Source organism: Stegostoma tigrinum, chromosome 2 (genome assembly GCF_030684315.1).
Source record: "Stegostoma tigrinum isolate sSteTig4 chromosome 2, sSteTig4.hap1, whole genome shotgun sequence".
NCBI lineage: Eukaryota > Metazoa > Chordata > Chondrichthyes > Orectolobiformes > Stegostomatidae > Stegostoma > Stegostoma tigrinum.
In genome coordinates, this window is record NC_081355.1 from 10152986 (window position 1) to 10167304 (window position 14319).

The 14319-nt window shown below is 40.3% G+C and overlaps 1 protein-coding gene across 3 annotated transcripts in view; it reads right to left on the reverse strand.

The window, feature by feature from the left end:
* Positions 1-14319, reverse strand: part of nphp3 (nephronophthisis 3) — a 64099-nt gene that overhangs the window by 45375 nt on the left and 4405 nt on the right. For all 3 annotated transcript variants that reach the window (XM_059652186.1, XM_059652178.1, XM_048562158.2), the window contains exons 2-6: positions 12894-13270; positions 10404-10529; positions 6509-6659; positions 3241-3393; positions 1838-1971 (exon numbers count right to left, since the gene is read on the reverse strand). In XM_059652186.1, the coding sequence (XP_059508169.1) occupies positions 1838-1971; positions 3241-3393; positions 6509-6659; positions 10404-10529; positions 12894-13214 (885 nt within the window). In that variant the 5' untranslated portion in view covers positions 13215-13270. The remainder of the gene's footprint in view (positions 1-1837; positions 1972-3240; positions 3394-6508; positions 6660-10403; positions 10530-12893; positions 13271-14319) is intronic.

Consider the following 14319-nt stretch of genomic DNA (forward strand, 5'->3'; position numbering starts at 1 on the left):
CACAGAAATCTGTTTTTTTAAATCTTATTAAGTGTTGATGGCGAGGCATGAGTAGAGCTCTGCTCTTTCTTTAAGAATGGACGAGAGAGGACTGTAATTTAAGAGCTTTGACGATTACTGTTCTTTTAGGGAGATCGTGGCATAGCAATATTGTCACTGGACTAGTAATCCAGAGACCCAGGCTAATACTCTGGGGATGTGGGGTCAAATCCCACAATGGTAAATGGCAAAGCTGGAATTGAAAGTTAGTCTAATTGCGACCATTGTCAACTACTGTAAAAACCCATCTGGCTCATTAACATCCTAAGAGAAGGAAAGACTGCTGTCCTTACCTGGTCTGGCTGACATGTAACCCCAGGCACATACTAGTGTTGTTGACCCTTAACTACCTTCTGCAACGGCACTCATTTCATCTGGCAATCGGGTGGCCAATGCTGGCCCAGCCAGTGACACCAACATCACATGAATCAATAAAACTAACTATAATGTCAGAAATTTGTAAATCTTAACACTGTTGGCAGCAATTCTGATTATATTAAGTGGCATTTTGAACCACCAAATATTCAGATGATGTTATTTACTTAAGTGCACCTAATTGACATGTGACTATGAGAAAGGTGCATTTCTCTCACAGGTGTATAGAAATTCTTAAAAGTTGTTATGGAATAGCCAGAATATGGCTTGGGTCACTGGAATGGAGACGTTTGAGTGAAGCTATTTTTAACATCACAGTTTTGACCATGGCTGAAGTCCTCCAACACCTCCTTTAATGAGAACTGCTTACACATGAGCCTAGAATGCTGAAAGGATACTCAACAGGAAATACATCATTCATAGGTTCAGTTAAAGGAATCATCATTAGATTGCAGAGATAATGGGAAATGCAAATGCTGGAGAATCCAAGATAACAAAGTGTGGAGCTGGATGAACACAGCAGGCCAAGCAGCATCTTAGGAGTACAAAAGCTGATGTTCTGGGCCTTGACCCTTCATCAGAAAAGTGGGATGGGAAGAGGATTCTGAAATAAATAGGGAGAGAGGGGGAAGTGGAAGGAAGATGGATAGAGGAGAAGATAGGTGGAAAGGAGAGTATGGGTGGGGAGGTAGGGAGGGGATAGCTCAGGTCAAGGGGGGGGCGGGATGAGGTTAGTAAGTAGGAAATGGAAGTGCGGCTTGAGGTGGGAGGAGGGTATAGGTGAGTGGAAGAACAGGTTAGGCAGGCGGGGACGAGCTGGGCTGATTTTGTGATGCAGTGGGGGGAGGGGAGATTTTCAAGTTGATGAAATCCACATTGATACCATTGGGCTTGCAGGGTTCCCAAGCGGAATATGAGTTGCTGTTCCTGCAACCTACAGGTGGCATCATTTTAGTTTTCAACTGAGAAACTGAGAACCCCTGCAAATGAAATCTTCCACTACCTAGGATAGTACAGATGTCACATCCAGTTGCTGAGTTTGACAATTTCTTCTGGGTGCAATGCTGCAAACAACCACTGAAGGAACTGGGAAAAGTGAGGGAATATAACCTTCAATACCATCGCAGATGAATCCTGTCTTGTCCCTATTCCATCAATGCACTGTATATCCCAAGACTGATTGCGTGATCTTGATGCACCAAAATCAGTTATAACACATCCAGCCATTCCTGATCAGAAATGAATGCATTCAGAGCAGATCAGAAGCAATAAAACTAGACTAGGTCTCCTTCCTCTGACTGGTTCAGTAATGTTTCATGCTTAGCCACAGAATCCAGAAAGGGACACTGAACAACTACCCAGTCCTTCAAACCAAAACAACAATAAAAGGTACTAAACTAATATTTGATTAATATTGCCTTACTTGAAGAAGTAGGTCTACTTCGGGCTGTGTGGTTGCAGTATTCATGAGATAACAGCGCACTGTATTGCTCCAAAGGGTCTGAGGAAGAAATGGTGTCACCTGCAGCAAGCTAGCCATAGCAGCATCCCAGTCATCTGGAAAAGTCAATGCAACAAAATAAATCGCCTCTGAAATATGATTCGTATGTACCATTATTCACCTACCTTAGCCTTTTCATTAATAGCTCTGAAACAAGTAAAGAACAAAGCGTTTTCAAACTTCTGTTTAATTTTAAACTAACATCCAATTTCAGTAAGTCACCCCACATGACTTACGGTCACTTGGTTCAGGCTAAAACTCCAAGTTACTCTATCTCGTAGTGACAACTATTTTCTTCCAACACCACTGGCACAAATCGGGGATTTCCACCAAATTAATTCTAAACTGATGCAGCTTTAAAAATCATCTTAAATCTATTCAGTGCCCTCCACCTACTTCAGGCCTCACCCAACACTTCACAGCACTGACCACTGACAATTAAAAGTGGAACTACAAGTGTCGCAGCCAGAGATGCTGCAATTCATCATTAACTTCACCACGACATCATCTCTTGTTCTGACACACAACTGAGAGGTTTTCAATGCCATGACATTCCTTGACTTGCATGGCAGATACAAACTATTCATACACAAAATGTTGAAAGGATACTAACGCTTTTAAGTTAGTCTCAGTCTCCTTTCAACAACATCATAAGCATTAGTTGTCAGTCACTGAAAACGAATATGAAGCCTCATTCCTTCACATTTTAATTATTGGTGGAAAAGTTTCTTGTGTCGAATGATTTTGTTTTTAAGCTTTGCTTTCTGATCCTTTTTCTCTCTTAACCCAAAATTTTATTTCCTACCCCTTTATTTTACTTATCCACCTGCGCTGACACTGGATTAACCCATTACTCTTATAATTTACACAATTATCTCGATCCTAATGCAGTTAATATCATAACACTTCAATCGCACTGCTTAAGCAGGTACACAGCTGTGCCCTCCTTTCTTTCAGGCCATGGATGCTCAGTTTCTCTCATTGTACTGTTATCAGTTCACACTTCCAACATTTCACCATCCAACAATTTTAAAAAGCTTTGAAGTGGTCATTAAATGTCTTGCACTGCCACAGCAAAATACAGGCAGTCCCAGGTTCCACCCTGGGCTCTACAAGCAAATTGAAACACAATGCAGGACAATGGAAATCAGTCATCATGAGATCAGGAAATGCTCACATGTCAGGTCTCTAAAAATTAAAATCCTGTAAGGATTGTAGTCATAAGGACGAGCATTCGTAAGTAGGATGTTCGTAAATTGGAGACCCCTGTACAGCTTAACATAAAGCTATGAAAAAAATGGTATTACCTACAAATTACAGTATACCTCGATTAACATTGGCAAATGGTCCTTCTACATCTATGGAACTATGTGCGAGCTCCGGGCCTCGGAATGTCTGCTGGAGCTGTATCATGCTGCCCAAAGATGGTTCACTTCCCAGGACACCACCACTCCAGTATTCACACTGAGTGCCTGTGGCTAAAAAGTTCAAACAGGGTGTCAAGCTTTAAGGAGGTACACCAAATAACACAAAGTCTGGTTTCAACAGAACCAAAAAGAAACTTAAAATGTTGCCATATGCAGAATCACAAATCTAATGTCACACAAGCAGCACTAAAATGGAGTAATTAGATATTAGCATGTGAATTACAAAGGATCCTAAATTACGCCCATTTTGGTATATAGTTGGACAAGTATTTGCAACAATTCTTAATATTTTCCACTCCTACTTTAGTATCTGCTTGGACCTTCCTCACATGAAATACGAACACAAAAACAGGAGCAGGCCATTTAGTCCTCAAGCCTGTTCTGCCAATCAACTCTGTGAACCCAATCTGAAAAGTGACCATATCTGTCCCATAACCCTTAAAACATTTGACAGACTTTTATCATGCAAAATTAAATTTAAAATTACCAATTGATCTAGTACTTGATTGTGACCTTCTGCTCATGTCACGGATTTTATTTTAAAATTTCTTTTACCAGGAATATATACCATGTTGAAATCTTAGGTATCACTAACTCACACTTCTATTGGAATGCATATGTAATTTTCCAACATTACGAAGTTACAAAGGAGATGGAAGTGGTAAAATAGATGGACAAGTGAACTATTTTTGCAAAGGATTTATGCAGCTATGCAAAATCAGCTAAAAATGATGGGCAGCAAATTTAATGCAAGACCAAAACAGAATACATAACAATTAATTACAATAAAAGTAGTATTATGGACCAGGCCAAATGCCTTCAAAATATTAAGAAGATAGTCTAGACCCTAATATTTTCTTATTTAAGTAGTAAGCATAAGGCATCATTCCGGATGCAATTTGATGGGTCAAATTACTTGACTTGAAGCAATACATACTTTATCATAGAATCCCTACATTGTGGAAACAAGCCATTTGGCCCATCAATCCACACCAAACCTCCCAAGAGGATCACACCCAGACCCACCCTCTACCCTATCCCTGCAACTCTGCATTTCCCATGGCTAATCCACCAACTTGTACATCCCTGGACACAATGGGCAATTTAGTATAGCCAATCCTCCTAGGCTGCACATCTTTCGACTGTGGGAGGAAACTGGAGCACCGTCATCTGTCTCAACATTTCTTCATATAAAAACCCAGGACAAAATACACCTCTTAAAACCAAGTATTGTCACAATAGAGGATGAAGTCAGCCAATACTAATACTTGTGGACTCTTTAACGATCACAAATATTTTAAATTTTTTTCACAGAAAAGAGTGCATACAACAATAGATTTTATTAATCTATTTCATCTGGGAATATTTAAAATCTGCTGTCATAACTGCTTGCAGGTATTATAAAGTGACTGGCTTAAAAAACTGTGGTGATACTCTTATGTCCTTAAGCATCCATCCAAGTAAGTGGGGAGCATTCCATCACATTCCTTACTAAAGCTTTATAAATGGCAGACAGACTTTGGAAAGTCAGAAGTGAATTACTTGCTGCAGAATTCCTAGTCTCTGATCTGCTCTTATAGTCACTGTTTTTATACAACTAATCCAGTTCAGTTTCTGGTCAATGGTAATCCCCAGGATACTGAATGTGGGGGATTCAGTGATGGTAATGCCATCGAATGTCGAGGGACATTGGTTAGATTTTCTTTTGTCGGAAATAGTCATTGTCTGGCACTTGTTGGCATAAATACTACTTGCCACTTATCAGCCCAAACCTGGATACTGTCCAGATGTTGTTGAATTTGGGCATTGGCTGCTTCAGTATCCAAGAAGTTGTGAATGGTGCTGAACTTTGTACAACATTGGAACACACCCACTTCCGACCTTATGATGGATGGAAGGTCACCGATGAAGCGGCTTTGACAGTTGAGCCAAGAACACTCCCCTGAGGAACTCCTACAATGATGTCCCGGAGCTGAGATAACTGACCTCCAACAACCATAGCCATCTCCCTTGTGCCAGGTATGATTCCAACCAGCACAGAGTTTACAGCCTTATTTCCAGTGACTCTAGTTTCATTAGATCTCTTTGACGAGTCAAATGTAGCCTTGGTGTCAAAGGCAGTCATTCACAGCTCGCCTTTGGAGTTAAATCGGTTTGTCCATGTTTGAACCAAGGGTGGAAAGAGGTCAGGAGCTGAGTAAACCTGATGGAATCAAATGTAATTTCTGCCGCCATTGCTATAGTTTGTGTAGATACACAAGTTGTTTTTTCTTTATGTCAGGGTGTACTTATGTATTGGCAAACATCAGCCTTCTCACTTCTTTCTAGAGAGGTGCAAAATCCAACAACATCTGCCACCCCAAACACAAGTATCTTTTCCATTTGTATGTTCTGGGTCAACTTCAGTATGATATGCCCACCCCCTTATTCTAAACAACCAAATGTGGGCTAACATCTTACTGTGTGAGTTTTACTACAAGTTGTAACATAAATTCAATGCATTAGTGAAGGAACATAGGTGAGAGAGACAGACAGAGAATGCACAAAGACTGAGGTCAGGAGACTTCAAGAAACTGTGACAAGTTCACTCAGCAATATCATCACATTAAAGCAGATGTAACTCAACCAGCCATTAAGATGTGCTTCCCAAATTGGGCAGTGTTTACTGAATAATCCAGAGTGCATTAATCCATTTAAAAGGTAATCAGTTCAGACCAGAACATGGCTCATTTATGTTTGCTACCAGCACCATACATTCAGGCACAGGGGCCCATTCTCTGAAAGCAACAGGAATATGTTCAAGTCTAGCAGTTTTTAAAAATTACTGTGGAGTGTGGGGAGCCTATAGCTCCCTCACGGCAATGCCTCAGCTAATCAGAGTCAACTTGCCAACCTGATTTATTTTCTGCTATAGTATAAATGGCTGTGAGCATTTGCAGTTTGTCATTCTTGTGTATGTCCTCATGACTGAAAAAACAAAGTTTTGGCAACACAACTCCCCTTTCAGCCTTACAAGTTTAAACTGCCCATATACTGCAACAACCTTGGAAATTGCTCATTTATAAAATGATGGGAACAACAAAATGGATGTAAAGTTCTTAGCATTTGCTGGAAACATGTGCTACAAAGACAGAAGACACAGAAGGAATAAACATTAAAGTGTTACCTGTAACATCAGTATGATTATCATCCGAGTCAGAATCAACTAGATCAAACATTTGAACACCCTGAGCCTGCAGTCTCTGAAATTTTGTTTCTAACTCGCGTTTGGCTCGCAATAGATCTTGAATCTCCTTTTCCTTCGTTTCCCTGAAAATCTGAAATAAAATAGAGCCATATTTAACCCTAAAACTCAGTTTTGAAAACTTTTCATTTAATAAAGTAACAAGACTGGAGGTGATGAAAACTGTCTGGGAGTTAAATAATCTTTTCTCTGCAAGTGATGATAACAAAATACAACAAAGAAAGAATGCAAAAATTGAAACTTTTGGTTGCAAGAAATGTTCCAAAATTTCATAATAATGAAGCAGATTGAGGTTCAGAATCTGAAAGGCAAAACATAAATACATATGGAGACCAAAATAACAAAAAGTCTCTTTCAATTAGCAATTGGCTGTGTGGCAACATTGCTCCAGATTTCCTTTCAATCATGAGGTGACAGCTAATTAAAAACAAAAAAGCCACAAAATAATACAACATATTTATCTTGTACATGATTGACATCATCCAATTAGAGGAAAGCAATTTCACAGACAAAACGTTTTTTTAAAACAAACTAAAGTGCAAATTATAACCTAACATGGTGAATTTTAATAAAATGAAGGGAAGATCAGTTCTATCAGTTGAGGAAGGGTCACTGAACCTGAAACATTAACTCGGGTTTTTCTTCACAGATGCTGCCAGACCTGCTGAGCTTTTCCAGCAACTTCTGTTTTTGTTCCTGATTTACAGCATCTGCAGTTCTTTGGGTTTTTAGTTCTATCATGGCCTGGCTTTTCTGTAAAAGGACAGACATTAAGGAAATCATAACAATATGTAATATTGGGAACCCTGGAGCAAATTTGCATACCATAGGTTCCCACATGTTGCATCATAAATAAGATAGTAATCAGCCAATCTCATATCTTGTGAATTACAAACAACATCGATTGAAGGATAAGTCTCAGCCAGGACACAGAGGGTAACTCGACCACTCCTCTTCAAAACCGATCTTGAACATCCACTGAGAAAACAGAATGTCCTCAGCTTTACAGTTCATCCAAAAGATACAGGCTTCAAAAGATACCAATGCTTCTTTGAAAGCATCTTCCAAGGTTACAACCCTACCATTTAGCAGAACAAGACAGACAGATACGTGCGAATAGATTCCTCTCTGAGCAACACACAAACCTGACTTGGAAATATACTGCTGTTCTTTAAATGCCACCAAGTCAAAATCCTGGAATTCACTCACTAACAGCAGTATGGGAACATATACCAAATCAACTTCAGCAGTTCACAATCACCTTCTGATGGGAAAGAAATGATGCACAATAAATGTAAAGCCGATGAAGCCTACATTGCATGATTAAATGTCAAGAAAACACTTTCTCATTAATGATAATGGGAACTGCAGATGCTGGAGAATCCAAAATAATAAAGTGTGAAGCTGGATGAACACAGTAGGCCAAGCAACATCTCAGGAGCACAAAAGCTGACATTTCGAGCCTAGGCCCTTCATGCTCTCTGATGAAGGGTCTAGACCCGAAACGTCAGCTTTTGTGCTCCTGAGATGCTGCTTGGCCTGCTGTGTTCATCCAGCTCCACACTTTATTATCTTGCTTTCTCATTAGTGTTGGTACATCAGCCTGATTTTTGTGTTCAAGTTACTGCAGTACAATTTGAATGCAGAACCACAGAAATCTAAGGTGACAACACTATCAACTGAGCAACGACTGGCATCCAAGAGTGAAAAATAGATGGGTCAACTTAGATTTGGAAATGCCTGTTTTGTTGTTAGATGGCAGGTTAGACAGAGGATCTTGATCGGCACAGGCTTGGAGGGCCGAAGGGCCTGTTCCTGTGCTGTAGATTTCTTTATTCTTTGTTGTACTATGTTTCACTGAGATAGCACACTGGAAACGAAGAACTGTTGATCTTAAATCCACCGCAAAAGTTAAAGATTTTTAAAAATAAACAGAATGCCCCAATTTACCTGCCTTTCACAAAATCTGACAGAAATTACAGGTTAGGTTTCTGTACTTAACAAGGATTATTACTTACTGTAAATGAAAAGGTCCTAACTGAAGATTGACAGTTATAAATCAAAGACACTTAACTCTACTAGTTAAAACTCTAACCCAAATATAAATTCCCACTCTACACACTAATACAAACAGACACAAAAAAACCATGTGTGTTATGGGTGGAGGAAAAGACTGGTAGGACAAATCAGGCATACCTTTCCATGGGGCCTGCTGCAATGATCGTTTTTCTAAACAGGCTACTGTTTCTAAATCATCCTTTTCCAGATATTTTCACTTGAGCGCAGGAGAGGAGGGTGATTGGTTCACGCTTGGCCGTGTCTCTGACTTATTAATTAAATGTCACAGTTTACAGCAACTGATGAGGGGAAACAGACTGGCTATCCTCAGGCCTGACATACTTTTTATTGCAGAACAGAAATATCCTTTTCCACTAGAGTTACATAGAACATAGAACAATGCAGTGCAGAACAGGCCCTTTGGCCCTCGATGTTGCGCCGATCTGTGAATTAATCTAAGCCCATCCCCCTACACTATCCCATCATCATCCATCTGCTTATCCGAGGACTATTTAACTGCCCCTAATGTAGCCGAGTTAGCTACAGTGGCTGGCAGGGTGTTCCACGCCCTTGCCAATCTCAGAGTAAAGAACCTGCCTCTGACATCTGTCTTAAATCTATCACCCCTCAATTTGTAGCTATGCCCCCTCGTACAAGTTGACTTCATCATCCTCGGAAAAAGACTCTCACTGTCCATCCTATCTAATCCTCTGATCATCTTGTATTTCTCTATTAAATCCCCTCTTAGCCTTCTTCTCTCCAATGAGAACAGACCCAAGTCTGTCAGCCTTTCTTCATAAGGCCTTTGCTCCAGACCAGGCAACATCCTCGTAAATCTCCTCTGCACCTTTTCCAATGCTTCTACATCTTTCCTGTAATGGGGCAACCAGAATTGCATGCAATATTCCAAGTGAGGCTGCAGTAGCGTTTTGTACAGTTGCAGCATGACATCACAGCTCCGGAACTCAATCCCTCTCCCAGTAAAATCTACCACACCGTCAGCCTTCTTAACAGCACTATCAACCTGGATGGCAACTTTCAGGGATCTATGTACGTGGACGCCAAGATCCCTCTGTAATCCACACTACCAAGAATCTTTCCATTGGCCCAGTATTCTGCCTTCCTATTATTCTTCCCAAAGTGAATTACAATTGCTTCTGCCCAAATATTCACACCCACAAGCTCTTCATCTACGTGGGGGCTAATCACATAATTGTTAACAGCCTGCAGCCCTGGTCTGTGAATTGGTGACCAGTTATCAGTTACTTACTCCTGGACAAATCTCCATTTGACCCCCAGCTTCAATTCATCTGGGATTGAGGTGTTCCCACTGCTTGAACCAACAGCCGTATAAACAGCACTTACAGTAACTGTCATATAATTTGTTTTTGGAAAATGCAGCAATCCTTCAACAATCCTTGACTTTTAAATCTATCATTTCCTCATTTCATCCACAATCAAAAATACATAAAAATAATAAAAATATAGTCTTTCCAGTTGCTAATGAAAAATAATGCTATTCTACCCAGTGCCCTAAACCTAGCTCAATAATGAAAAACTGCAACCAATGAGGAGCAACTAATGCACTGAATTTGGCTCTCGGGGCTGTTGAATCTCAGCCTTAGACCTGCTCATGTCTGCAAGTGTGTAAATTCACTTCAATATTACTTTGATTTGTCTACAAAAGATTGGACATGGCACTGATACACCAACCATATTTTTCTTCAGTCTGGCACTGGTGTTTACTGGCTGCAATTACCTTGAACTGCCTTTTTACTTTATCCCTGTCATGCTCAAATGTGGCAGCTCTCTCCATGGCCTGGTATTTTGCCTCAAGGGCACTTTCTTTCTCTCGAAGTATCTTCTGGTAGGTTTTCTGGAGAGCCTATCAAACACAGTACCAGAAAAGTTAAAGCAAGTAAATAGCACACGATCCCACACTTGCCCAGTGCTCAGCAAGCTTATTCAGTGAGTAGAGAAGCCCTTGAAGGCCATGATATTCCAAACATGGTGTTCAAAACGTAAAAGAGAATTTACATAGGCAGAATCTTTCAAGCCCTTTGCAAGATGTAATACAACCCAGTTTAATATTAAAAATAGAAAACGCTGGAGAAACTTTCCAGGTCTGGCAACATCTGTGCAGTCAGAAACAGAGTTAATATTTTGAGTCCATTATAAATCTTCTTCAGAACCTTTTCCACAGATGCTGTCTGGCCTGCTGAGTTTCTCAGCATTTTCTCTTTTTATTTCAGATTTCCAGTATTCACAATATTTTGCTTTTATTTGTGTAGTTTAGTAATATGTTGCTGTGGCTTCTTCTAGAGGACTCTGGTGAAGTTGACATTTCCAATCTTAAAAAGTGCACAGAACATTTTAATTTGTTAAAAAGATATCATTCTTTCATTTCAAATGAAAATAAATGAACTGCAGGACCAGGAATAGGTCATCTGGCTCTCGAAATGGCCGAGCAAGCTCAATGTGATCTGTGGACAACTCAAAATTTCCTGATTGCACCCCATAAACCTTAGATCCCCCATGTAATAATCTAACTCAGCCTTGAATAATTCACTGATGCAGCATCCAATGCTTTCAGGGGAAGCAAATTCCACAAATGAATGACCCTCAATAAAACTGTTATTCCTAAAAAGGACACCTCTTGTTCTCAAATTTTTCCCTGCCTTGTTCTAGTCTCCCCTCCACCCACAAAGAGGAAACATTCTCCTAACACCCACCCAGGATGATCTTTCGATAGAAATCACATATTGTTCTTTTTGACGCCAATTGGTATAGACCCAACTACCCAACCTTCCTTCACAAACCAAGTCCTTCATCACAGGAATTACGCAAATAAACCTTACTGCTTTGAGTGAAATTATATCTTCTTCCAATAAAGAAGCCAAAACTACTCAGATGTGGATTCACCAATGTTCTGCACAGCAGCAGTAAAACATTCCTACTTTTAGACTCAATTTCTCTTTGCAATAGATGTCAACTTTCCACTTACCTTCCAACTGGTGATAACTACACATTTTGTGATTCATGTAACAGGACTCCTGGACTGTCTGTATCACAGCTCTAATCTCTCTCCATTTACATTGCATACTGTTTTACAATTTTTCCTGTCAAAGTTGAAAAGTTCACAAGTTCCAAAATTGTATCACGGATCATGCTTAGCTCAGTTGGTTGGCTGTCTGGTTTGAGATGCAGAGCAATGCCGATAGTGTAGGTTCAATTCCTGCACAAGCTGAAGTTACCGTAAAGGACTCTTCTCCTCAACCTCTTGACACTTGGGTTAAACCACCACCAGTCCTCTCTCTAACAGGACAGCAGCCCTATGGTCCAGTAGGACTATGGCAGCTTTACCGTGCCTTTATATGTCAGCCAAATGTTAAGCCACTTCGCTTAAACATGCCCATTTCAGAATGTCTACCTGTTCTAGACAACTTACTTTCCAATTTATCTTGATATGAGCAAATTTAGCTCTTATATGCTCAGTCACTTCACCCAAGTCATTGATATAAGTTCAAAATAGTTGAGGACCTAGCACAGACCCCTGTAGCATTTCAACAGATACAACTTGGCTCCCAAAAAGGCCAATTTATCCCATACTGTTAATTAACCAATCTTTCATCCATGTTTTTATGTTATCCCTTTTACCACGTGTTCTTTTCTGGTGTAGAAACTTTGGGGCGGCACATTGGCTCAGTGGTTAGCACTGCTGCCTTACAGCACCAGAGACCTGGGTTCAATTCCACCCTCGGCCGACTGTCTATGTGGAGCTTGCACACTCTCCCCGTGTCTGTGTGGGTTTGCTCCGGGTGTTCCAGTTTCCTCCCACAGTCCAAAGATGTGCAGACTAGTGGTTTGGTCATACTAAGTTGCCCATAGCGTTCAGGGATAAGTAGATTAGATGGATTATAGATGGATGGGTCTGGGAAGGATGCTCTGAGGGTCAGTGTGGACTTGTTGGGCCGAAGGGCCTGTTTCCACACTGTAGGGATTCTAGGAAGACCACTTACAACGGTTGAATACAAAGTGCAGTTTTAACAGCATTGGACAGCATTAGGGTGCATGAACCAAACATACCAAGGATCTTCAAGCCAAAACAAAATACTGCAGATCCTAGAAACTGGAATTAAAAATAGAAAAAGTCAGAAACGATCAACAAGGCATTTGTGAAGAAAGAAAGTGTTTACACTTCAGGCCAACAACCTTTTACAGGTTCCACATTTTACTGTCAAGTTCTTACCTGAAGCTCTGCCCTTAACCTTTTATTTTCCTTGTCAAGTTTGGTTTCCTTTTTCTGCATGGAGGCAATCTCATTATTTTTACTGACACGAAAGATTTCATATTCTTTCTTGAGCCGCTCGTATTCTGCAGCACACTCAAGGTCAACTGAAGCTGTTGATTTAAAGCTTGCACCAATTACCCGGGGACCCCGTCTGAAGGAGCTACGCAACAGTCTGGCCTTCGGTTTGAATTCCACTGGGATCTCGCAAGCCTCCCCTCCGCCACCATCTGTGTCTTCAATGACTTCATTTGCGCCAATCAGCGAAGATGCCGTTCCCATTGTGTCAATGGGTTTGCACACATTTAGCCCATGATTCCTTTACAGCTGCTAAATTTCTGTAAATAAATATGATAGAATCAGCAACAAAAATAAAACAAACAGTTTCAACCATCATGCTAAGAATTTAACAACTCTGGCATTGAATTGCCCCAAAAATTCAAAGTAAGCTTCTGATGAGGAAAATTTCATGGTCCAACCTTCGGAAGCCACCTAACCTGATCAAAAAGGTCGAATTCCCATTTGACCATATAAGTAGCAGAGTACATGTAATGCTTACAAAATACACTGCAGTCAGAATACTGTACCCAGATTTTACCTGCCTTAATTTAGGAAAAGGCCAAGATCACACTGGTGGAAAAGCAATTCACCGGGGATAAGCCTTTAGGTGTGAGCAGAGAGGAGATAAACAGAAGCTTTTTTTATGCTAAGCGAGGCTAAGAAAAGAATAATTAATATATTCAGCATGTTGAATCTCGACGAAAAAGTACTTCCAGAGACAGCAAGTTAATAATCAGAGGGCATAAATTTAAAATTGCCCAACAAATAAAGTGAGAAGTTAGGATTAAGTTGTTACCACATGCATGTTATCAACTGGAACATTAGTAAACACAGTTTTTTCAGGACAATTGAACTGAAAAGGAGGGGAAGTTTTGTTAAACTTTCAAAAAAACTGTATCAGACATGGATACCATGAATAGTTCTGGTCTCACAGTTTTAGGGAGGATGTAAAGGCTTTAGAGAAGGTTTGTGAGGATATTACCCGAACAGAGGGGAAACAATCAGGAAATGCTCCACAGACTAGGAACCAAATCTCTACAAAAGGGAAAATTGAGAGTTAATTTACTAGCGACCTTTAAAGCAATGAAGGGGTTTGAGGGGGTTGATGCAGGTGTTTTTACTTGCAGGAGAATCCAAAACCGAGGCCATAAATATTGTAGACACCAATAAACCCAAACCGAAGAAACATCTTTAATGACTGAGTGGATAGGATATAAGACATACCACCCCTTGGAATCAATGGCATAGATGCATTTAAGATGTAGTTGGATAATTATAGGAAGGAGTAAAGAACACAAGGATATGCTGACAGGTCAAGATCATGCAA